This window comes from Narcine bancroftii, chromosome 3, assembly GCF_036971445.1.
Source record: "Narcine bancroftii isolate sNarBan1 chromosome 3, sNarBan1.hap1, whole genome shotgun sequence".
Lineage (NCBI taxonomy): Eukaryota > Metazoa > Chordata > Chondrichthyes > Torpediniformes > Narcinidae > Narcine > Narcine bancroftii.
Window position 1 is genome coordinate 61,562,204 of NC_091471.1, and position 25,902 is coordinate 61,588,105.

General features: G+C 41.5%; 1 protein-coding gene across 3 annotated transcripts in view; it reads right to left on the minus strand.

Moving 5' to 3' along the window:
- The window catches only part of dcaf12 (DDB1 and CUL4 associated factor 12), a 110,286-nt gene that overhangs the window by 18,945 nt on the left and 65,439 nt on the right, over positions 1–25,902 (minus strand). For all 3 annotated transcript variants that reach the window (XM_069924160.1, XM_069924161.1, XM_069924162.1), the window contains exons 2-7: positions 24,623–24,877; positions 16,199–16,411; positions 10,088–10,148; positions 6,017–6,210; positions 5,026–5,091; positions 3,514–3,676 (exon numbers count right to left, since the gene is read on the minus strand). In XM_069924160.1, the coding sequence (XP_069780261.1) occupies positions 3,514–3,676; positions 5,026–5,091; positions 6,017–6,210; positions 10,088–10,148; positions 16,199–16,411; positions 24,623–24,877 (952 nt within the window). The remainder of the gene's footprint in view (positions 1–3,513; positions 3,677–5,025; positions 5,092–6,016; positions 6,211–10,087; positions 10,149–16,198; positions 16,412–24,622; positions 24,878–25,902) is intronic.

Here is a 25,902-nt window from a genome sequence, read left to right on the forward strand (position 1 = left end):
ACAGCCACACTGCGGCTTAGAATTTCAAAATAAAACTATTTTATTGACAAGATACCAACATAGTAATGTATAAAATATAAAGAGGCTACCATATTAAGGTGGTGTTATACTTTAAATTATACTTTCATGGTCAGACAATACCCTAATCAGTTAAAGGCTCCAAAGCATTGCTATGGATTGCATTATACACCATAAAAGGATATTTATTGATCGAGAGGAATCACATAGGCTTTGTGATATGGTGTAAGGAGAATCCAAAGATCAAGGGAGCAAAGTGACATTTATTATTTCAACTGTTAAACAGGTCAAAGACAGGGTAATACAACTATTCATCACACTATGAAATGTTCTCAATTATAACTTCACAGATATTTAATAAATCAACTATTACTTGTGCTGACTAATGCATAATTAATAACCCACTATTAGAAGAGAATCACTGATAGTAGTAAGCATTATGGGATGCCAGCTGTCATTCAGGCAAAGAAAACAAAATTGGCAATGCCACTTCCGGAATACGGAATCCAATTTTAGTCATCACACTGTAGAAAGGAAACAAATGCTCTGGGGAAAGGACAAAGGAGTTTAACCAAGATGATTCCTGGGATGGAGTGTCTCAGTTATAAGGAGAGACAAAAGTGTATGAAGTAACCTAAACAAGATAAATGGCTTTTTAAAAAGTGTCTCCAACAAACCAGGACTCTCCACTGGACTTCTATGCCTATCAGAGTGAGTCCCATACACACAACCTTCTCAATCAGAACAAGTTCTATAAAGGTTTATACGAATGCAACATCCTAACCAACAAATGATTCTCACACGAGTATTAAATGCAGCCTCATGAACTTCAGTAAGCCAAACACAGCTTTCCCCATTTTGATAACACATTAGGGATTTTTCTTTCCATTTTTGGGGTGACACAACTAATAGAATGGCTGGTACATAGCTCCAGAAAGCCAAGTTCAATCTTGATCCTGATGCTGTGAGAAGCTTGCACATTCTCCATGTACCATGGGGGTTTCCTCTCAACATTCCTGTTTCCTCCCACATTTGAAAGATATGGATTGGCAGGATGATCTGTTACTGTAAATTGTGCAGGTGATTAGTAGAATTGGAGAAATGTTGATGGGATAATGGAGATAATTTGGGGTTTGATGGTCAATAGAGATTTGGTGGGGCTAAGGACTTAATTCAGTTTCATGAGACTATGACTATTTGGTTACCATGCTGTTATTTCTAACAACCATTTGCTGGAAAAAAATTTTTGATGAGCTACCCTCTCAAACCAATGTACTGTGTATTGAAGGAATGCTCACAAAGTTGCAAGGTGAAAAGAACCATCATATTAATCCTGCAACAAAACTGCAATAAAATGTATCAAAGTCAGTAAAAACAAAGATGCTGGAGGAACTCAGCAATTTTTCAGCATCCATAGCAGGTAAAGATATATTACTAATATTTTAAGGCATGAGTAAAAGCAGACAGGTATCTGAAATAAAAGGCTAGAGGGAAGGGAAAAATGGACAAGGGAGGAGTAGAGACAAAAGTTGTTAATTGAATATGGATAGGAGGACAGGACAGAGGAAAGGTGAGAAATGATTGGGGGAGGGGGGTGTTTTTAGCTCTGTGAAAACAGAGCTGGGGGAAAACAGAGCTGGGGGAAAGGTGAGAGGAAAAGAGACAGATCAAGGAAAGAGCAAAGGGAAAGAAAAGGGGTCGAACAGAAACCAGAAAAGTCAATGTCAACACCATCGTCCAGACAGTAGATGAGGTGCAGTTTCTTCAATTTGTGGGTAGTCTCAGTCTGGCAGTGCACGAGATCATGGACAGATAGGTCGTCAAGGGAATGGGGCAGGGAACTGAAGTGGGTGGCCACTGGGAGATCCCAGTGCTAAGCTCCTCTAGCATTTGTGCTTTTACTACAATCACAGTGTCTGCAGACTTCTGTGATCCACTCCATATCAAAGCAAATCTTGTGGCTAACTTGAAGAGAAGTCTGTAGCTGTTGGAGATCCAACATGCCCTTGTCATTGTGCTAACACATCTTGGAGATGGTACACAATAGAATCATATTGATGGATGAACTTAATTATTAGGCTGCTGGATTGCATGTTTCAAAAGTTGTTCAAACATAGCAGCAGCCTATTCCTGGCAGAAATAAACTATCTCATCATACTTCCAACTTGCACCATAGATTTGATGGAGTATCCAGAGAATCAGGCGAGTTAACTGAATTGTGAACATCCAATCTTTGCCCTGTTCTTGCAGCCTTTGAGTCTAACTGTAAATTTGCTTGTGTCTTGCTTCATTTGAACGCAGTCTTCACCATAGCTTGATAAGTTATGAATTGGGCCAAATATTCTATTAGAACACTAACATATCACTATTATTCACAAGTCAACAAAATAAGCTTTAGTTCAAGACTTTGCAAGATAAATCTGCATTTGCCCAGAATCTTTGGTTAAGATTTAAATGATATCAAGACCACCAGAAACAGAAAGATAATTAGAAAAGAAACCTGAACTGAGCAGCTAAACAAATATAGGTCAATAAAAGACAGGCAAGATTCAGGGGACACAAACTTGTTAAAATTACTAATAGAATGCAGCCAGAGTGGTACACGTGGACAGGAGCAGTCACAATCTAGAAAATCAAGATTTTAAGCCCTTCACATCCACTTCCCGGACTGGTGGGTCAATTCAGAGGAGAACATTTTGAATAAAATAAAGAAACAGATTTTGTGTGCTTTGGATACCTATACAAAAACTAAGATAACAACAGAAAGATAGTAGAAAAATGAACGAATGTAGGATTTAGTGTCCTTTAAAGGGCATGAGGTGGAGGGGATTTAGCCATAGAATTCCTGAGCTTGAGAGCCCAGATGGTCAAGCCATAATTCAAGAGGGATGTGTAAAAGATCAAATTTAGAGAAAATCAATTTTAGAATTGTAGAGAATACAGATATGGACTAGTCTTGCTAGGATAAGATGAAAATACGAATTTTAGCACAGGAGTCCTGGTAAGTTAGGTGTGGCTCTGTCAATACAAGGATGATGATTATGAAGAATATAGTACAGATTAGCATATGGACAGTAGAAATGTGGAATGGTCCATGTTTATGCTAGAATAAAAATGCAAAGCCAATGACGAGAGTTTAAGAAGTGCCAAGAGCTTGACTATTGGTTTCAGCAGATTAACTAAGCGAAATGAAATATTAAAGAAATGGAAGGAGGTTGTCCTCATGAAAAGATCATAGGTGGGCATACTATAGTCCAGACAGGGGCAAGGCCAGTATATGAAGATAAATTCATACACCAAAATATAGTGCAAGAGCATAATACACAAGATACAGGAACAACGCAAATGGAGAACAACAATGGTACATTTAACCTACAAGGTTTTTGTGCCCCATAAGCAGTTTTATCATGTTTTATTACCATGTTTTATTATTTAGTGATAGGTTTATTGGAAAAAATCATGAAGATTGATAACATTCACTCTCTGGCAACTTACCACTGCCTCGTTCCCTTGAACTGACTGATTTTACATAACTTTGCGGCTGCCTTGGATCAAGGAAAGAAACGTGTGCCTGGGACCCCACTGCATATACAGACCATTCTTGTCCATATGCTAAGCAAACATTTTCGCGACAATGAGGTAACTTGGTCGACAGCAACTAGAACAGAAAAAAAACTCACTTTATTTGAGCTGAATTGCATAGTTTGCAAAATTATGGGGGTAACAGGTAATTACTTATCCAAACATATTACATCAATTCTTTTCTTACTTAATATATATGGAAAAATGTTAGGGGTAGATGACTTGTTTTGTTAACAATGAACAAAATTCAATACTCTTATAACTGTTTCTCATCTCACACTTAAATCAGAAAATTTGCATGGCACACTTAAACTTCTTTTTACCCACCTAGTAATTTGAATTTTCTTCACTGCTTCTCTCCAGCTCATTGGAAATTAAAGGCATGCCTCCAATTTCCTTACAAAAACAGAAATGAATAAGCATGCCTCAAGTATATGGAACACAAATACCAAAAAAAAAAGAAAATTTTAATATGCCTGTGATCAGCACATTTTCCCCCTTATGCATACATCCAAATAAGAATTTTGATTTTTCAATAATATACATACAAACTAAACATATTTTTTAAAAATTGTATCTATGGTAATATGCAGCATTTTGAAAAATAGACATTTTATTGAAGAGTTATAATCAATTTGTTAATTAAATACCATTGATGAACCTTGACAATTGATATTACATATATTCATATTGCAAGATGCCATCTTCAGAAAAATTGTCAAAGTATTAAATAATTAAATAACATGAACTGTGTTTTAATGAATTAAATCTGTCCAAAAGAAATCTTCAAGTGATTTTTTTCTCTTTTTAAAAATTTCAACATATAGCACAGTAACAGGCCTTGCCAGCCCACGAGTCCATGCCACACAATTGCATCTTTCAAGTTAAACAGATAAAAACTCCTCCTTTCATTAACATTTATAGAGCTAATATCTTCTTGAACATGGAAACCCAACATATTGTCCTGATTAAGATTGAATACATATCATGAAAACTTTTTCAATTCTTCCCCAGCAGTTGCCTTTACACCCATTCCACTCGGATTATTTCAAAATCAAACTGTTGAATGCACTGAACATTTCAATATATAAAGATATTGTTTTCTTCAATTAATTTATGAAAATAACTGGAGATAACAAAAAAAGTCAGCGTTATAATACTGTTTCTAGTTTCAGTAATGGGCCTTGCCAGCCCACGAGTCCATGCCACACAATTGGATCCGATTGACCTTCAACCCCCATACTTTTTGAAGTGTAGGAGGAAACCAGAGCACCTTGAGGAAACCCACACAGATACGGAGAGAACATAGAAATTTCTTACAAATGGCACCAGATTAAGACCATATAAAGTTGGTGAATTTTAAAATCAAATGTTTCATGTTATTTTACAGCTTCATTTCAGCTTTAACATGGAAGGAAATAGTACCTTTGTCAAGTTATCTTCTGCTTTCCATAAATGAAAGTAACCATCAAGAGACACCGCACCAAGCTCCTGAAAATTAGTTCATAGACAAGTTGAGAACTTATGTTTTTATTAACATACTCCAATTAAAACAATTCCAATACCATCATTATTTTTATAATAAATCCAACAAAATAATTTTGTGGATTTGCTATTTCATCTACTATTATTAAATGACACTGCCTGAACAATTTAGTTCCAAATCTCATTTCAACCTTGCTCCAAACATGGACAAATGTAATGACCAGAGAGAGAAAATCCCTGAGAAGAACTGGGATTAAAAAATAAAGTGATGGCCTTACCATTAATATCAATATACAAATGAATGCAAAATTTGGATTATTTTGTAAAATGCAGGTTGAAATTAGCCACTATTGTTTTCAAAACTGCTTTGACATCTTGATTTTATATTTCTTCCTTACATTCTGTGGAGAATAGGAACTGAATTTTATCTATTTTTTTTTAAAGATTCTTGCCCGAAACGAAGAAAACATCTGTCATTCTTTTAGACAACTGACTTCGACACAAAAATATTATAAAAAATGTAGTAAATTTAAGCATTAACCTGTCCAGTAGGAAGAGATTGGTACTTTTATCTCTTTTTTTCTCCCATTTCTAAATAAGAGTATTTTTAGGACTGGAACATTTTTGCAGAAAATAGAAGTACTTCTGATACTGATAAGGATTGCTGCAAGAAGAACAGTTTTTTTATATGCTAAAAAGCTCAAAGAGAAAAAAATGCCATCTGCATCTCAAATGTGAATTATTCGTGACAAAGGCTCAGGGCCGAAACGTTAGTTACCCATTACTTCTTCTGGATGTCATATGACCTGCTGAATATTTCCAGCTCACTTACATATTGATCTTGATCCACAGCATATGCAGATTTTCTAGTTTAAATCAACCACCCAAAACAAGATTGTAAGAATATTGGAATTTTGTTGTTGAAAATTACCTTGCTGTTATTGTTAAAGGCTAAAGCTCTCACTTTGCAATTATAAGGATTTGTATATTCCTTGGGAATATCCTTCAAAGCTTTGTGTGTTATGTGGGTGTAACTTGGGACTCGTGTGGGATCCATACTTGTGTCAGTTTGGCTTAGTATTTCTTCAGTTACTTCCCAAAGGCCCATCGAACCATCCCGGGAACCTGCGAAACAAAAACAAAAACTCTTAATTGTCACAAATGGTAATTTTTGAAAAGAGTAAATTAAGAAGAAATTGTGCCTTAAAACAGAAAGAATTCAAAGTTTAAAAAAGAGACAGGTTAAAGATAAAATCGGTAATTTTTCCCCACAGGTTATTTATGTTCAACATTAACTTGATTTAATGAGTGAATTGATTACATGCAGAGTCAGAAACACTGATTCGGTGTTTGGCAAGAGCTCTTGGACAGAAAACATCTGTCATGTTTAAAGATCATCAAAACAGAAAAAAACACAAGGTTTCAGATTTATTTTTTTTAAACACACCAAGATCAGAAAAAGGTAAAGATTAGGAGTAACTTTATTATATTACTCAACTGTATAGATGTACTCAAAGATTGAAGGAAGACTATTCTGTAGTGGACATTTTGACAGATGTGACAGATGAAACAATGTATTTTGAGAAAAGAAGGAACATGTTTTTAAAAAAAAAAATACATAGGTCCATGAGCCAGCACAGAGGCAACCATGAATAAGGTACACCAATGGAACACAGGCCCTTCTATTCACAGTGTTGTGCCGATCTAAGAACTTACTTCAACTGCCAAGAATTCTGTGACTAATTTTTTGAAGACTATACTTAAGCAATGCTCACATGGGGGGGCCAGAAAGAATTTCCACTTATCAGTGACTGCAAACTGAACTGGAGAGACAGAGTGAAGCCGCTTTCAGGTGAAGCAGGCTGAAAGTGCCTGTGAAGAGACGTTCAGGTGGCAGCAATGAAGGAGGTATTCTGCCATCTGAAAGGTCAGAAGCGGGGAGATGGGCCACAGAGCAAATGCCGCTCTGAGCAGGGGCAGCAGTCTGACAGCTCACTTCCCCACTGCCTGACGGGGGACTGCAGGGCTGGGGCGGCCGGCCCCAAGAATCCTGACTTATCAAAAGCTCTCACCTTTTAAATTTAGTGGGATTTTGAGTGCGTGCGTAAGCCCCGTGCTCCCCTGCCAGCCGCCCTAGCCCTGTAGTTCCATGCTGGGGGACTGTCAGGCACCTGAAAGCTGCTAGCAGCTTTGCCTGAGCTGCTTTCAGGTGCAATGGGGGATTCTTGGAGCACGATATTATACCTACAAGAGAAGGGATGAGTAGGTAAAGCTCCTGACCTGGTTGTCTACTTTCAGGTGGCCACCCGACAGCCACATAGGAGTACAATAGGCTGCTTCACAGTCAGGTATTGTGGCGGGGGAGTGGGTGGGGGGGGGGGGGGAGAAAGTTGAGGTGCTGGCATATTTTCTTCACGACAATATATTGGGTCCTGGAAAGTTCCGTCAAGATGGTGACTCCCAGGAATTTAAATGCTCATTCTCTTCACTTCTAATACCTCAATGATCACTGGATCATGCACCTGTTTTCCCCTTTCTAAGGACTCCTTGCTTTTGGCGACATTGAGTGAGAAGATGTTATTTGGTCATTCAGGCAAGTTTTCAACTCCCTCCTGAATGCAGACTTATCACCCCTTTCTGTAAAGCCCACCAATGTATACAACAAATTTGTAAATGGTGATGTTGTCATCGTACCAAGTCAGGCAGTCATCAGTGTGAAGCGACAAGAGCAGGTAGCTAAGTACGTAGCCCTGTGGTAGGATACCACATACTTCTTGGGCACCAGTTTGATTGAGGGTCTTTTGAAAAAAGTAGGTACCATGCCTGGACATTGAAATATCTGTAAATATATTGGTCATAAGACAGAGGAGCAGAAATAGGCTACTCAACCCATCAAGTCGGCCCTGCCATTCAATCAGGAGCTGATCCATTTTCCTACTCAGTTCCACTGCCCAGCCTTATCCCCACAACTTTTGATGCCCTGTCTAATCAAGAACTTATCAATCTGCTTTAAATGCACCCAAAGACTTGGTTTTCTCAACTGACTATAGCAACAAATTCCACAGATTTACCACTCTCGAGCTGAAGAAAACCCTCCACATCTCGGTTATAAGCCGACACTCTTCAATCCTGAATTTGTACCCTGTCTGAGACTTGACCACCTCGAGAATTAACCTTTCTACATCTACTCAGTCCATACCTTTCAACATTCAAATGTTTCAATGAGATCACTTCTCATTCTCCCAAATTTCAATGAGTACAGGCCAAGAGCTGTCAATGTTCCTCATATATTAAAATTCCCAGAATTATCCTTGTGAACCTCCACTGAACCTTCTCCAATGTTAGCACATCTTTTCTTAAATGAACTCAAAACTACACACAATAATCCAAGTGAGATCTCATCAGTGCCTTATCAAGCCTCCATATCACATCTGTGCTCTTGTATTCTATTCCTCTCGAAATGAATGCCAGCAATGCATTTTCCTTTTTCACCACTGTCTCAACCTGCAAGTTTATCTTTAGGCTATCCTGCACGAGGACTCTCAGATCCTTTGCATCTGGGAATTTTCAATTTTCTCCCCATTTAGAAAATAATCTGCCTGTTTATTTTTCCTACAAAAGTACATGAGTGTACACTTTCCAAAACTGTATTTTATTTGTCACTACTCTGTCCATTCTCCTAATATGTCCAAGTCCTTCTATAGCCTTCCTGTAACACTACTGACTCCCCCACCTCCCTACATATCATCTGCACAGGTTTTCAGTACTCAGCTGGGTACTCCAACCAGTCAGAATGCTTTCCTTGGATTCACTCCGCACAACATTTTCAGTACTAACAGTAGCAACGGGGTGGGGGGGGGGGGGGATTGATAATGACGTCAATCGGGGAAAGGGAGGCCCAATGATCTTCTCAGCTGTTTTAATGATCCTTTGCATTGACTTCCAGTTGCGATATCACACAGTGCTGCTACCAGAGAGGACACTCTTCATTGGGCTCCTTTAAAACATCAGAATGGCTGTCAATAGCCTTGGTCTCCTTAGGAAGTGTTGGCGTGGCTGAAATTCGGCATGTATCAAATACTCAGATTTCAGATTTATTGTCAGAGTATATACATGACATTACATACAACCTTGACATCCTTTTTCCTGCGGGCGAGGCAGAATGATCACTTATTGGTAGTGCAATTGTACACAATGTATACATGTGAACAAATAAACAAATGTAAACAACTGACTATGCAATGCAGGGAGGAGAAAAAAAAAACAAGTGCAAAACTAAGAATCCTTAAATGAGTCCCTGATTCAGTTTGTTGTTGAGGAGTCTGATAGTGGAGGGGTAGCAGCTGTTCCTGAACCTGGTGGTGCAAGTCATGTGGCATCTATACCTCTTTCTTGATGGTAGCAGCGAGAAAAGAACCTTCGCTGGGTGGTGTGGATCCTTGATGATTGTTGCTGCCCTCTAATGGCAATGTTCCCGATGGTGGGAAAGAGTTTGCTTATGAAGTCCTGGGCTGTGTCCATTACCTTTTGCAGGGCTATACACTTGGGGGGGGGTATTGGTGTCCCATACCAGACCATGATGCAGCTGGTCAGCTCACTTTCCACCATATATCTGTTGAAATTTGCCAGAGTTTCCGATATCATACCAAGCCTCAGCAAACTCATGAGGAAGTAAAGGCACAAAAGTGCTTTCTTCCTGATGCCATTAGTGTGTTGGCTCCAGAGAAGATCCTCCGAGATAGTGACTCCCAAGAACTTAATTTGCTCACCCTCTCCACTTCTGATCCCCCAATGATCACTGGATCATACACATCTCATTTTCCCTTCCACAGCTGCATTTTGGAAAGTCCAGGAATACAGAAGATAGCAAACAAAGCAGGTCCTTAAGAAGGCAGCCAAAATCATAACAGACCCCCATCACATGAAAATTTCTCAAAAATGTAACATTTTATAACCAATGATTTTAACTAAATTAATAAGAGCTTATTTATTTCAAACTCACCAGAAACGGCCATACTGTCACTAACCCATGCAATTGAAAAAATCCAGTCTTTGTGTCCATCCTGGTAAAAAAAAACATCACAAAGTCCGTTCTTTAGTTCAAGAAACAATTTAGTTTAATGTTTTCGATAATATTTGACCAAAAACCAAATTTTATGTCCCTTTAGCATCTTTACATTTTTGAAGTCAAAAGCCTTTAATCGAATCCATTATTCAAGCCGAGTAATTACTACCTATTTTAGCAACGAGAGTTAGTTACCTGTTATTTACAGCCAGCACAGACCAACTCACACTTTGGGAACATAAAGAAGGTTTTAATCTATGTATAGGATCTCGTGCTAGAGTATTGGTCGTATGGAGTACAAAACTGAAGATTCTGACAAGTAGGGTAGTACACAGTTGATGTGTATGAAAAAAAGGTTAATTTGGAACACAATCTAAATTAAGTATTTTAAAGAGATTCAAGTATCAAAGCTTGACATTATTGGAGGATTTAACAGGCTGGTGGTTACTGCAGCTTCTATTTCTCTCACCTTAAGAATTCACAGTAAATTATAGTCTTGTACAGAAAGTGCAATTAAAATTGGCACCTTGAAATTAGCTTGGCAAGAAGAAACTACTACAACATGTAAATTGACTTAATTGACCACCATAATATAATTAGCTTGGCTATGCAGGTGATTATCATGGATGTAGCATATGGATGCTGAAGGACCATTTTATTGACAATGGGCACAACTGCATGCAAATATCAGGAGTTCAAGAATCTTAGAGTCAAAGCCATGAGTTAGCCTGAGCCAAGTCTCACTCCTTGAGTAATGTAGACCTGGTTAATAGACAGAATAGTAGGATATGACAACAGGTCAGGGTGCTATGATAACTAGAGTACAAGGGATAGAGCATAGTTAAACTCCTATAAATGGTGTATATAGAATGATGCAGGGAAGTTTAAAATGGTAAAAGATAGAATTAAAAAGCTAGATAAAAGATATAAATGGCTAGGATTTGAAGGCGATTATAGAGACATGGTCACAAGGTGATCAAGGCTTAAAAGTAAATATTTCAGGGTACTTGACATTCCAAACGGAGGGGCTGAAAGGAAAAGCAGCAAGGATATTCTATCATTCTAATCTTCTCTAATCTAATCATTACTGCATGCCTTCAGTGGCAAATACAGGTACAGTACAACTCTGAGAATGCAAAATGGGCCATCTCAGATAAACTTTTTTTTTCTGGAGATCTGCTCATTTTTTAATAAAAAACAGCCCAGTAGCAACAGCAAATCACTTGTAACAGCGTTTAAACAACAAGTTAAAGCTTTTTAAGCATTAAAATAATATTTAATTCTCATCCAAAAAAAATGCTGGCCACCGCCGATCACCAATACCTTCCCACTGAGGCCCTGCTTGTGCTGGGAGCCCGAGGGTCCCACACCTGTCCAGAAGCCTGAGGGTCGATGCTGCTGCTGCCAGAGCCAGGAGGTGCCCGATCAGTTGGGCTATGAAAAAATTTTGGATAAATGAGGATTTCTGATATCCTCATTTATCCAAAATGTATAAAATTTGTTCAGACAACTGAGGATTTTGGATAATCTTTTATCCAAAACCCTTGGCACCAGACTCTTTTCGCAATTCTTCAAATAGTGGCAGTATTTCAAGTAATTGCACTATTTCAGATTCGTGCAAAACAAAGGCACACTCCAACGTTGGGGGGGGGGGGGGGGGATGCTGGGGCAGCTGCACTGGATGAGGGAGTATACGTTCATTTCTTTGTTGTCGAACCCACTCAATCAGCACAAGGCCCTATGGAATGTTTTCCTATTTTTCATTAGTTTCTGGTTATCACTGTCACTGTAAAACTTCAATAGCTAGGGTGATAGATTTCACACCATAATCTTCCCTAAACGCTGCACAAATACACCACGATCAAGCTTCTGCAATAACTCTACTTCCTACACTATTGTCAATGACAGACACTTCCTTTTCAGCTTCTCAGTGTTTTCCATAGAGGACTCTGCAGCTCTTTTTGACATTTCCACAGTCTTCAAAGTCCATGTGGAGCAGAGGCATGTCTGGCTGGTAGGAGCTGAGGCCTGGCGCTGGGTGGGAGTGGGTTGCATTAGCTCACGTTTGACGGCAAATCCGTCCGTTTCCATGATTCTAGTCAGCACACCAAAAAATCTTTGGTTTTTGGAGGTATTGGTTTTCAGAATTTTGGATAAAAGATCATGTACCTGTATACCCTAATTGTACACAATTCTCCAGGTGCAGTCTGGGAGGGAGGGAGAGGGGTGGGGAGGGAGAGGGGTGGGGAGGGAGAGGGGTGGGGAGGGAGAGGGGTGGGGAGGGAGAGGGGTGGGGAGGGAGAGGGGTGGGGAGGGAGAGGGGTGGGGAGGGAGAGGGGTGGGGAGGGAGAGGGGTGGGGAGGGAGAGGGGTGGGGAGGGAGAGGGGTGGGGAGGGAGAGGGGTGGGGAGGGAGAGGGGTGGGGAGGGAGAGGGGTGGGGAGGGAGAGGGGTGGGGAGGGAGAGGGGTGGGGAGGGAGAGGGGTGGGGAGGGAGAGGGGTGGGGAGGGAGAGGGGTGGGGAGGGAGAGGGGTGGGGAGGGAGAGGGGTGGGGAGGGAGAGGGGTGGGGAGGGAGAGGGGTGGGGAGGGAGAGGGGTGGGGAGGGAGAGGGGTGGGGAGGGAGGGGGGTGGGGAGGGAGGGGGGTGGGGAGGGAGGGGGGTGGGGAGGGAGGGGGGTGGGGAGGGAGGGGGGTGGGGAGGGAGGGGGGTGGGGAGGGAGGGGGGTGGGGAGGGAGGGGGGTGGGGAGGGAGGGGGGTGGGGAGGGAGGGGGGTGGGGAGGGAGGGGGTGGGGAGGGAGAGGGGTGGGGAGGGAGAGGGGTGGGGAGGGAGAGGGGTGGGGAGGGAGAGGGGTGGGGAGGGAGAGGGGTGGGGAGGGAGAGGGGTGGGGAGGGAGAGGGGTGGGGAGGGAGAGGGGTGGGGAGGGAGAGGGGTGGGGAGGGAGAGGGGTGGGGAGGGAGAGGGGTGGGGAGGGAGAGGGGTGGGGAGGGAGAGGGGTGGGGAGGGAGAGGGGTGGGGAGGGAGAGGGGTGGGGAGGGAGAGGGGTGGGGAGGGAGAGGGGTGGGGAGGGAGAGGGGTGGGGAGGGAGAGGGGTGGGGAGGGAGAGGGGTGGGGAGGGAGAGGGGTGGGGAGGGAGAGGGGTGGGGAGGGAGAGGGGTGGGGAGGGAGAGGGGTGGGGAGGGAGAGGGGTGGGGAGGGAGAGGGGTGGGGAGGGAGAGGGGTGGGGAGGGAGAGGGGTGGGGAAGGAGAGGGGGGAGGGAGGGAGAGTGGGAGGGGGGGGAGAGAAAATTTTGTGTTATTTGCAAGTGAGAAGGATAGGTCGAAAACAGGTGCCTTGAACCTAAAAAGGTAGAGTTGGCTAAAATGTTCTGTGGAAAAAATATGAATTTATAACTGTAGTTATACAAGAGATAGTTTATCATTATTGTGGAAAGTATATTCCATAGAGACTCTACAAGGATGATTTATCTGTGGCTAACTCAATATAGCATAAAATTGATTTGAAAGGTGTTATTATATTGTGAATATTAATGGAAGGCCAGAGATCTTGGGAAGTTTAAAGGAACCAGTAAAGGAAACATAAGAGAATAAATAGAGGCAAAATTAGCAATAAAAAGAGACCATAACTGATCCTTTCCTCTTTATTTATATATATATATATATATATATATATATTCTTTTTGGCTTGGCTTCGCGGACGAAGATTTATGGAGGGGGTAAAAAGTCCACGTCAGCTGCAGGCTCGTTTGTGGCTGACCAGTCCGATGCGGGACAGGCAGACACGATTGCAGCGGTTGCAAGGGAAAATTGGTTGGTTGGGGTTGGGTGTTGGGTTTTTCCTCCTTTGCCTTTTGTCAGTGAGGTGGGCTCTGCGGTCTTCTTCAAAGGAGGCTGCTGCCCGCCAAACTGTGAGGCGCCAAGATGCACGGTTTGAGGCGTTATCAGCCCACTGGCGGTGGTCAATGTGGCAGGCACCAAGAGATTTCTTTAGGCAGTCCTTGTACCTTTTCTTTGGTGCACCTCTGTCACGGTGGCCAGTGGAGAGCTCGCCATATAATACGATCTTGGGAAGGCGATGGTCCTCCATTCTGGAGAAGTGACCCATCCAGCGCAGCTGGATCTTCAGCAGCGTGGACTCGATGCTGTCGACCTCTGCCATCTCGAGTACCTCGACGTTAGGGGTGTGAGCGCTCCAATGGATGTTGAGGATGGAGCGGAGACAACGCTGGTGGAAGCGTTCTAGGAGCCGTAGGTGGTGCCGGTAGAGGACCCATGATTCGGAGCCGAACAGGAGTGTGGGTATGACAACGGCTCTGTATACGCTTATCTTTGTGAGGTTTTTCAGTTGGTTGTTTTTCCAGACTCTTTTGTGTAGTCTTCCAAAGGCGCTATTTGCCTTGGCGAGTCTGTTGTCTATCTCATTGTCGATCCTTGCATCTGATGAAATGGTGCAGCCGAGATAGGTAAACTGGTTGACCGTTTTGAGTTTTGTGTGCCCGATGGAGATGTGGGGGGGCTGGTAGTCATGGTGGGGAGCTGGCTGATGGAGGACCTCAGTTTTCTTCAGGCTGACTTCCAGGCCAAACATTTTGGCAGTTTCCGCAAAGCAGGACGTCAAGCGCTGAAGAGCTGGCTCTGAATGGGCAACTAAAGCGGCATCATCTGCAAAGAGTAGTTCACGGACAAGTTTCTCTTGTGTCTTGGTGTGAGCTTGCAGGCGCCTCAGATTGAAGAGACTGCCATCCGTGCGGTACCGGATGTAAACAGCGTCTTCATTGTTGGGGTCTTTCATGGCTTGGTTCAGCATCATGCTGAAGAAGATTGAAAAGAGGGTTGGTGCGAGAACACAGCCTTGCTTCACGCCATTGTTAATGGAGAAGGGTTCAGAGAGCTCATTGCTGTATCTGACCCGACCTTGTTGGTTTTCGTGCAGTTGGATAATATATATATATATATAAATACATAAAAGAGGAAAGAATCATTCAGGCAAAACTTGGTCTTTTCAAGGAGGAGAGAAGAGAACTAATAATGAGAAATAAGAAAATAGAGACTTAAAAATATCTTTACAGATTCAAAAGCACCCCAATTATTATAGAATATCAAGGATAAAATGAGGATAACCCAGATGAATGGCTTGCATCCTGGAATCTTAAATGCAGTTGCAGAGATATTGGACATTAGCTGCAATCTACCAAATTCCCTAATTTCTCAAAATTTTGCAGTGGATTAGAAAACTGCAAATCAATGCCACCATTCAAGGAAGCCAGTTAGCCAGACTTCTATTCTATTATAAAGGAAATAACTGCAGAACTACATTACACAACACAATCAAGCAGTCAATGTAGTTTTATGAAAGTTATATTTGACACATACAAATGTTATTTTTTGCAGACATAATGAGTGGATAAAAGGCAACCAAAAGATGCCATACAAGTCAGTGTCACAAAGCACAAAATCAGGTTCTTAAGCCTACCGCGTCCATGTAACCTTATTAACCATTGACTTTAATCCCATTTGCCTATATTGTATTTAGAACTCCAAAAGGAATTCCATGAGGTCACACATAACAGCCTACTGCATCAGATACAAACAAGTACATGGCTTTGGGGAGGTAATATATTAGCATAAACAAAGGATTAGTTAACAGCAATTGGTTCTGGCTAATCCACAAAGCACTGCATATAGTGTCGGTCTCATTATTTATGGATGGATATTCATTGCAGGGGCCTAACAAGGCAGAATCTGAAAGGATATTTCTCCTTGAAGGGAAATCAGAACTCAGTTTCAAAACAAGGATTCCCAAAGGATGCTGATCTTTGGAATTTTGAGGTTGAAAATTAGTAAGGCTGATTCATTGAAAAATATTCCAATCTAAGACAAATATTTACTGTCTGCAAGTCAAGGGTTGTGGGGGACAGGAAATGCAGCTGATATCAAGGTCACATCAAATGGCAGAGCAGGTGTGAAGGATAACACTACTTACTTCTGCTCTTAATTCTTGTGTTCAACTGTACATTTCAACCAATAATTATCTAGTGATACAGAACTTACATCTCCCACACAAACAGGATCCAAAGTTGGCAGTCGATACACAGCAATGCTGTTTGGGTTGTCTCCTCCAGTTGCTAACAAGGTACGAGAAGGATTCAGTTCAATGGCATGAATACCACAACCTTGTTGGTCCATGATGGCACTAGGCTGCTCTCGATCCTTTAACATGGGTATTTTTGTTATGTGCCCTGTCATAACATCCACGACCAACAGCTGAAATAAGAATAGCACAAATTATAACACGACGTTAATTTGGGTTCTGTTCTTGTAAAAGAAAAAAAAATAGCATTTGCTCCTAGTTCACAAAGTCAGGCATTTACTCCACTTTTTGTAGTATATTTGGGAAAAAATCCAACTTCATATGCACAGGTGTATCAGAAGCATAAAACACTTGCATCCCACTAAATTGACTGTTCAGTGTCCTGGGATTGGAATGGGGGTTTGGCTTTTCACACTTGACCACTCCTAACTGGGACACTGAACGCTTTCACAGTTTCAAGGAGCCATCCATGGGGTTTGGACTGTTCTATCCGATCTTCTACTGGTGACGTCATGACGCATAGAGTGATGGTGAACCAGCCCTAAATCCTGATGTATTATGATCTTATATTTGAACAAAGTTAATCATGCATAATTATTATAACATAATGAAGCTTTATGTACAGAACAAGTCCTTCAGCTCTTGTTGTTGTTGTGTTGACCTATTTTAGGGACCATGGGAAAGTGTGAGCAATAAATAGTAATAGCGGACAATTTTTATACAGCGTGGGAAAGTTTGTAGCGATATAGCATGCAATTTATATAGCATGGGAAAGTTGGTAGCACTATCACGTACAATTTATAAATAGTGGGAAAAAGTGATGGTGGACCTACCCTCCCAGAATTCCATGTAGTATCTGTATGACCCATACATGGCACATTCATAGAGGGGTTTTTTTCAGCCACATGGCATTCTGGGAAGTCATGTCCACCATTGTTTCCCCCCCCCCCTCCATGGTCTTTATGAATTGCATGCTATGGCACTACTGATTTTCGCAGGCTGTTTAAAAATAGTCCGCTATAGCTATTTATTTCCTCCTTCTTTGTCCTACTGCAACTTTCCCTTGGCAAAGTTTATACCTTCATTTTAATCTTTTCTTCCTACACACGCAAAAACTTGGGTCATTTCAATACCACAATGCAATCATCCATTTCACACTTGTTTACAGACATCAGGGATTGTACTAGGGGTCGAGACTGTCAATCCCTGGCATGAGATGACATCATCTGATGCTGGCGTTGAGTTGATTTTGCTTTCACACTTGCCACTTCAGAGGCCAGGTGGCTTTTGATTCCTGGAATCACTTGCAGGTGTGAAAGGGGCTTAAGTTACACAGATAGCTGCCAGTTCTGGAACACTGAACCAGAAACACCAATTTTAATCCCACTCTGACAGCTAGAGAATTAAAATCTAATTAACTAATGTTTAAAATCGTTTTCTTTTGAGGGGGAAAAAAAGCATCTCAGCTACATGACCACAAAATGATCAGACTGCCATCAAAAACCCATCTCGTTCAGTTGTGTCTATGGGAAGGAATAATCTGAAACATTTGATTTCTCACCCAGGAATCTGGTCAAATCTTAACTGTCCCCTCACTTTCAAGAAAATGAGGGAAGAAACATTAACTGAAATAAGGTTTTTTTACGAAACGCGACCATTCTCTAAAGCACAAAATTTGTCTTTCAAAACTGTAGGATTCATGTTATTTAACTGTTTTTGAAAAACTGAGATGGAACAATACTAGCTACAAATATCATCTTCCTTTGTATTATCCTTTGTGAAAAGCACCATTCAGGCATCTTCAAATCCAGTGAAGAATTTCTTGCTGGCACTGAATTTAATGAAAACAGGGGCTCATGAACAGAAAGATGACAACCAACAAAGCAAATATCGAGCTCCCTCAAATGCCAGAATAAATTCTTACATTTTTTCCAAATCTCATTTTAGCCACTGAAGATGAACATAATTTTTCTAATTTTCTGCAATAGATGATGCGTGCATTCTCCAAGGGCATTGGAGAAAGTGTGCATCGCTGCTAGTTTTGGAGCCAATATCCAGCCATTTAGATAAACTAGCATTAAAACACGCCTTTTCTTGAAGCTGTGAGCAGAGTGATACAATGAAGTTGAGGCAATCATGAACTGTAACATTAAGAACAATCTAGCCTCTCAACAATTGTGATAATTGTGCTATTGGACTAGATAAAAGGTACTCGTTTAAGATTGGAAGACAGATAGCCACAATCCTGAAGTTTGATGACAGTTGTAGGGAACCTACTGAAATAAATTGATGGACGACTTCAATACATTAAACTGAACCTGAGAGATGTATTTTCAGAACATTATTAAGAGGATGTCTGTAATTGTAATACATCAAGTTATACAGATGAACTTTCTGAAGATCAACAAAATGTAAAACTAAAAAATGCTTTTGTTGAGCATAGCAACATCTCAAAGTACTCAAATCATTTAAATTCAAAGTATTAAAAGCAATTAGACACATGGAATATTGTCAATGGTAATTATAAAGATTATGAGCTTATTGTCATACATGGATTAAAATTCTTACTTGCAGCTGAACAGGTATTCAACTTTCATTTTAAAAAGGCATTAGATAATAAATATTCACAGTAATCCTAGAGCAAAAATAAACTTGCAGTAACATAAACAACCCTTTCACGTTATTGGAGGAGCCCATGATGAGCGTAACAATGGAAGGTTCAAGAAAGAAACCTTGAGGTGTTTGTATTCAGGCTTCTATACCTTTCACCTGAAATTAGCAACGAGAAGAGGCTGTGATCAGGGTAGTGGGGTTTAATTATGACTTTTTTAATTCAATGAGCTCAGTCACCAGGTGCATTGTGACATCATAATCACCCCAGGGTGTGCGCTGGAAGGGATGCTGGAGTCAGAGAGAAACCTCTGACAATGCTATTTCCCCATGGCTGCCCCACCACGTGGCGATACAAGTGCAGCCGGTTCGCCATGAGGATGTGCGCCACCACAAGCTATTATTTTGAATTTACCATTGTTTGGTGAATTTTGCATTGTTGTTCCTTTGTTAGTACTAATAAGGTTTCTTAGTTAGTAATAACTTTGCAAAATGTATGAAATTTGGCAATATAATGAGCAGGATAGTAGATTTCAGAAGGACTTTGGTGAACAAAGAAAAAGGTAGGTGAAACTTAATCAACTGAAGCGAAGTACTCACGAGAAATAGCAATTAAATATGACAACCCCTCATAACATACAAGAATCTAAATTGTAATAAACCTGCTATTATCTGGTAGTATTTCATGAAGCTAGCAAGTTGAAACGAAATGAAAAGAGATTTCTGTTCATGTCATGATAATGAATATGTATGAGATGTACCGGAAGTCACGTGGTATGAGAGAGAGATAAGAGCACAAGCAGGAGAAAAAAGGAAACTGGAAAATAAAGACCCTGAGAAGTTTACCTGATAAAACTTGTGTTCGATGTTATATTAACTTCACATTTCGGGCCACAAATGTGACATTGGCGACGAGGATGAAAGAAGCTTGAAGAAAATTAAAGACTAAAGAAGATTACAGAGGATTAAAGAGAACTTCAAGGTGATAAGAATTTTTTCTTTGACTCAGTACTTTTGGGGCTGGAATATTTCCTCATGGCTGGGGCAGACGGTGACTTTCTAACGCATAGTGGAATTGCTCATTTTGACCCAACGGGTGATGCAAGCACTGTAAGTGTGAAGTGGAAGGCATGGCTGGAAGAATTTGAATCTTACGCCGACAGTCGTGGCCTATTTCTAGATACCGGTACAGATGAACAAAAAGCGCAGAGAAGGGCGTTACTTCTTTTCACTGCTGGACCCGCTGTTCGGGAAACATTTAATACACTTTTGAATACTGGAAGGATGAGTACCGGAAAGCGGTAGATGCATTAAATGCACACTATGTAGTGACACTGAATGCTACATTTCAACGCCATTTGTTTCGGAGAACGAGACAAAAAGATGGCCAGACAATTGCTCAGTACGTGACGAGACTACGCCAGCTAGCTGTTGGATGCAATTACATGCCAGCTGATTTGGACAACCAATTACTGGATCAAGTCGTACAGCACTGTAGATCAGATAAACTCATAAGACGTCTACTGGAAAGAGGGAGTGAGTTGGAACTCACCGATGCTTTAACCATTGCTGCTGCATTAGAGGCTGTTGAAGGGCAATTTCATACCATGACCCTGAAAGACAACTCAAGCAAGCAAATTAAGAGGCTCTCACATCGCCATAAACAGCCAAGATATACGTCGACACAGGACGTGGAGTGTTATAGATGTGGAAACCAAGGTCACTTTGGAAAAGACCCATATTGCCCGGCCAAACGCAAAGTTTGCAGAAAGTGTGGAGGTAAGGACCACTTTGCAAAGAAGTGCAAAAGCAAGTCCAATGCAGACCAGAAGAGGAAGAGTACAACTTCCAAAGGCAAAGCCTGGGGGAAAGGAAAGTATCCTGGAAAGAAAGATACCATTCGCCAGATAGACGGTGACGATGATGATACCCAGGAGGAACAGAGTTGTTACCAATTTACGTTGAATGAAGTACATCATGAGAAGGTCCCAGTGATCATTGGTGGAGTGACAGTGCAGGTCATTGTAGACTCAGGCAGTGACAGTAATGTGATTGATCGACATTTATGGGAGAAGTTGAAAAGGAAAAAGATCATTTGTACCTCAAAGAAGTGTTCCAAGAAACTGTATCCATATACAGCAACCAAGCCATTGCAGACCATTGGATGTTTTACTGCAACTGTTGAAGCTGGAGATAAGTACACCGAAGCAGAGTTTATGGTCATAGAAGAGAGAGGAGAACCATTGCTGAGTAGAAGCACAGCGCAAGACCTGGCAATACTTCATATTGGAGCTTGTGTCAATTCAATTCAGTCATACGAGGATATGAAGCAAGAATTCCCCGCAGTCTTCCAAGGAGTAGGAAAGCTGAAAGGTCGACAATTGAAGCTAGCGGTAGATGAAACGGTCAAACCCAAGACACAACCAATGTGCCGAACTCCGTTTGGACTTCGTGGGAAAGTCTAAGCCAAAATTAAAGAATTGATCGAACAAGACATTATTGAACTGGTGGAACATTCGACACAATGGGTCAGTCCCGTAGTGATTGTGCCCAAACCAAAGGGTGACATAAGACTATGTGTTGACATGAGAATGGCCAATGAAGCTATAATTAGAGAACGACACCCTATACCAACAGTGGAGGAAATACTTCAAGAACTAACTACCAGCAAGGTATTCTCAAAAATTGATCTGAAATGGGGCTATCATCAATTAGAGCTGGATCCAGGTTCCCGAGATGTAACAACATTTGTGACTCACTGTGGATTGTATCGTTACAAGAGACTATCATTTGGAATTAATGCAGCTTCGGAGATCTACCAGTATGAAATCCATCGAGTGATTCAAGTCATTCCTGGAGTTGCCAACGTTTCTGACGACATCATAGTCCATGCACCAACGAAGGAAGAGCATGACAAACGGTTGAGGCGTGTACTATCTAGACTACAGGAGGCAGGCCTTACCGTGAATGGAAACAAGTGCCAGTTCGGTGTGTCAGAAATGGACTTCATGGGACACAGACTTACACGGGAAGGACTAAACCCTGCAGAGGCCAAGGTGAAAGCTATTGCAGAGGCACGTGCACCTCAGAACGCAACAGTGGTGAGGAGTTTCCTGGGATTGGTCAATTTTTGTGCAAAGTTCATTCCTAATTTCGCTACAGTGGCAGAACCACTAAGGAAACTAACCAGGAAAGGTGTACCATTTCATTTTGGATCTGAGCAGAAGAAAGCATTCACAACGCTGAAGCAAAGCCTGACAGATGCAAAAACTCTTGGATATTACGATCTGGCGGCATCAACCAAAGTCATAGCGGATGCCAGCCCGGTTGGTTTAGGAGCTGTGTTGGTCCAGATGCATGATGGAGGACCAAGAATCATTGCCTATGCCAGCAGATCGTTATCAGATGTGGAAAGAAGATACTCTCAGACAGAGAAAGAAGCACTCGGACTTGTATGGGCCTGTGAGAGGTTCCATGCATATTTATACGGCATTGAATTTGAACTCATCACAGATCATAAGCCATTAGAGGTGATCTATGCACCTAGATCCAAACCATGTGCCAGAATAGAGAGATGGGTACTCAGACTACAATCCTACAAATATAAAGTAATCCACATAGCAGGGAAAACAAGCATTGCAGATCCGCTGTCCAGATTGGTGAAGGATGGTGAATCCAAGTCAGAATTGGGAACAGAAACAGAGAGCTTTGTACGCTTCGTAGCTATTCAGTCGACACCGAAAGCTGTGACTACGAAGGAAGTCGAGAGAGAATCCGAACGTGATCCAGAACTCAGGGAAGTAAGAGAATGCATACAGAGTGGACAATGGGACAAGTGTACTCACAAGGCTTACATTCCCATTAGAGACGAACTTTGTTGCATCGGACAGTGTGTATTAAGAGGTTGCAGATTGATGATACCGCAAAGATTGAGACCGAAGATCGTATCCTTAGCGCATGAAGGACACCTAGGCATTGTTGGTACCAAGCAAAACCTCAGAACCAAGGTATGGTGCCCAGGTTGTGATAAAGACGCAGAGAAATTTGTTAAAACTTGTCACGGATGTCAAATCACAAGTAGGAGTAATCCGCCAGAACCGATCCGGAGTACGCAACTCCCGACAGGACCATGGATCGACGTCGCTGTTGATTTTCTTGGACCTTTACCGACGGGTGAATCAATTATGGTAGTGATAGATTACTACAGCAGATACTATGAGTACATGGTGTTGAAGTCCACAACCACTGAAAAAACAATACAAGCGTTTGCAGAGATATTCGCAAGATATGGATTACCTGTTACATTATACTCTGACAATGGTCCACAATTCATTTCAGAGACATTTGCGGAATACATGAGGACCACAGGTATCCACCATCATAAAGTAACTCCGAAATGGCCGCAAGCCAACGGAGAAGTAGAGAGACAAAATCAGTCCATTGAAAAACGATTGAGGATTGCACACGCAGAAGGACAAAATTGGCGAGAAGCATTGCTATCTTATGTGGCTGTCTATCGAGCAACGCCTCATGCAACCACTGGAAAAAGTCCAGCAGAAGCATTTTTTGGGAGAAAAATCCGCACAAAAATGCCAGAAATAAAGGAAATCCGAGACGACCAGGAGATGAGGGACCGCGATGCTGAAAAGAAAGGTGCAGCAAAGCTGTACACAGATTCGAAACGTGGAGCCAAGTACTCAGACATCATGCCAGGAGATAATGTTCTAGTGAGGCATGAAACTGGTGGTAAGCTAGATACACCTTATTACCATCAACCCTATACTGTCGTATCCAGAAGTGGCAGTATGGTGACAGTCAAGTCTCCGACTGGAGTCCTGTATAAGAGAAATGTATCAGGTGTAAAAAGGTACCAGTCCAGAGATACATCAAGCGAAGAGGTTGAAAGGCCAATACGAGATGCTGAAACTGAGAGACCTGATGATGTTCCAGAGGCAGTTACCAGCACTCCTGATGAAGTGACTAGAGCGCCAGAAACACCCGAAGCCGTGGCAAGTAGTATTTCCGACGCCGAGAGTGAACAACCGAGAAGCAACGACAATATCGCAGGCAGGCCAAAACGAAACCGGAAAGTGCCCAAACGATATGAAGACTTTGTGCCATAGTTTTAATAAGAACTTTGGGACAGTATTTAATCTTATATCATAAAGTGCATGTATGAGTGCTGTCGGAAGTAAATTTTATGTAGTTGAGTTATAGTATTACCATTAGTTACGATGTTTGTATGTTTCCGAGGGATATTGGTAAGTGAAGGTAAAGTTTCTTTCTGATTAAAGGAGGGATGTCATGATAATGAATATGTATGAGATGTACCGGAAGTCACGTGGTATGAGAGAGAGATAAGAGCACAAGCAGGAGAACAAAGGAAAATGGAAAATAAAGACCCTGAGAAGTTTACCTGATAAAACTTGTGTTCGATGGTTTATTAACTTCACATTTCGGGCCACAAATGTGACAGTTCAATCTTCAGAAATGCTTCAAATTTAGAGCTGACTATGGAACATTGCCAGCAAAAACTCACTTGCAGAGCATCCAAAAGATACTGAAGGCAGTATGATGTATGTCTGATTGTGAAATAATTTGGTTGAAATTAAAGTTTGCTAATTGCATGTTTTTTTTTAAAGTTTAAAAAAAATCTGTTTAGAGAATAAAAGTGAATCATAAATCTTCCACCACACTCCATAATTATAGAAAATATTCAAAGTTAATAGACAAGGAACTTAACGAAATTGATTTAAAAAAAATCTTTGACTCACCGTGTTGCATTTTGTTCCACAAACCACTTGCCGGTGGTTTAGCCATTGGGATGCAAACACCTTATTCAGGGTTCCTAAGTGGAATTCTTCTTCCTTCAAAAGGACAGGTAGCCTGTGAGCCGCATAGGCTCGCAGTGGTTGTTGGTAGCTCTGCTCATTCCGAAGTTTAATCTGTTGACCTGCGAGGTAACAGACAAAGGACTTCTTCACAAGTGGTAACTTCTTCTTCTTACGGAGTGTTTGATCCCGGCTGCCCTGTTGAATGAATATAAATAAATTATCTGACTATAATTGTATGGCAAAAACTTTGGGAGAAATATTCTTTTTTTTGTATTAAAGTTAACCATTTTCCCGAACACATTACAGTCAGAAACAAAATTTAACACTCCTTGAATCCCAATATGATTGCAAGACTGCACAGTGACAGAGTGGTACATGTTATTTCCAAAGCATACACTTTCCCCTCAACTCTTGGAGACAATTTGACCTTCAGTCCTACAAAAAAAGAGAATTTAGTTTCATTTGAAAAAGCATCATAGAATCAGAGGTGCAGATTCAACATGGATATGAAACAAGATAAAATTTCAATAAGAAATTCACTAAAATACAACTTTTCTCCAAAATGCTGGAAGAGCTCAGCAGGTCTTGCAGAACCATAGGAGGTAAAGATAAATATGCAATGTTTCAGGCTGATCCCTTCTTCAAAGTCAGACAAAAAGGCAGGGGCCTAAATTAAAAGGCTAGGGAGGAGAACAAACCAAAGGTGATAATTAGTCATGGGTAGGACAGGAGGCAAGAAGAGGGTGGCTCTGTGATTGGAGATTTGGAGGAAAGCTTGAAGAAAGGAGAAACAGAGATTCATGGCAGGCAGGGGTGCTAACAGAAACTGGAGAAGTTGATGTTAATGTCATCCATATGGAAGGTGCCCAGATGGAATAAGAGCTTTTGTACGCCAATTTGCAAGTTGTCTCAGTCTGACAGTGCACAAAATCATGGGCAGACATGTCAGCATGAGAATGGGGTGGGAAATTGAGATGAGTTGCCATTGGCAGAGTTGGGAGGATCCCACTATTGCAGCAGAGACAAGGTGCTCAACCAAGTGATCTCCCAACCAGCATCCAGTCTCTCCGATGTGGAGGAGACCACAACGGGAGCACCGGATGGGGTAGATGAACCTGCATATTCACAAATGAAACACTGATTCACTTAGAAGGACTGTTTTAGGCCCAAAAGGTGGTAAGGGAGGTGGTGTAGGCATGTGCTGTCACAGGAGTAGGTGC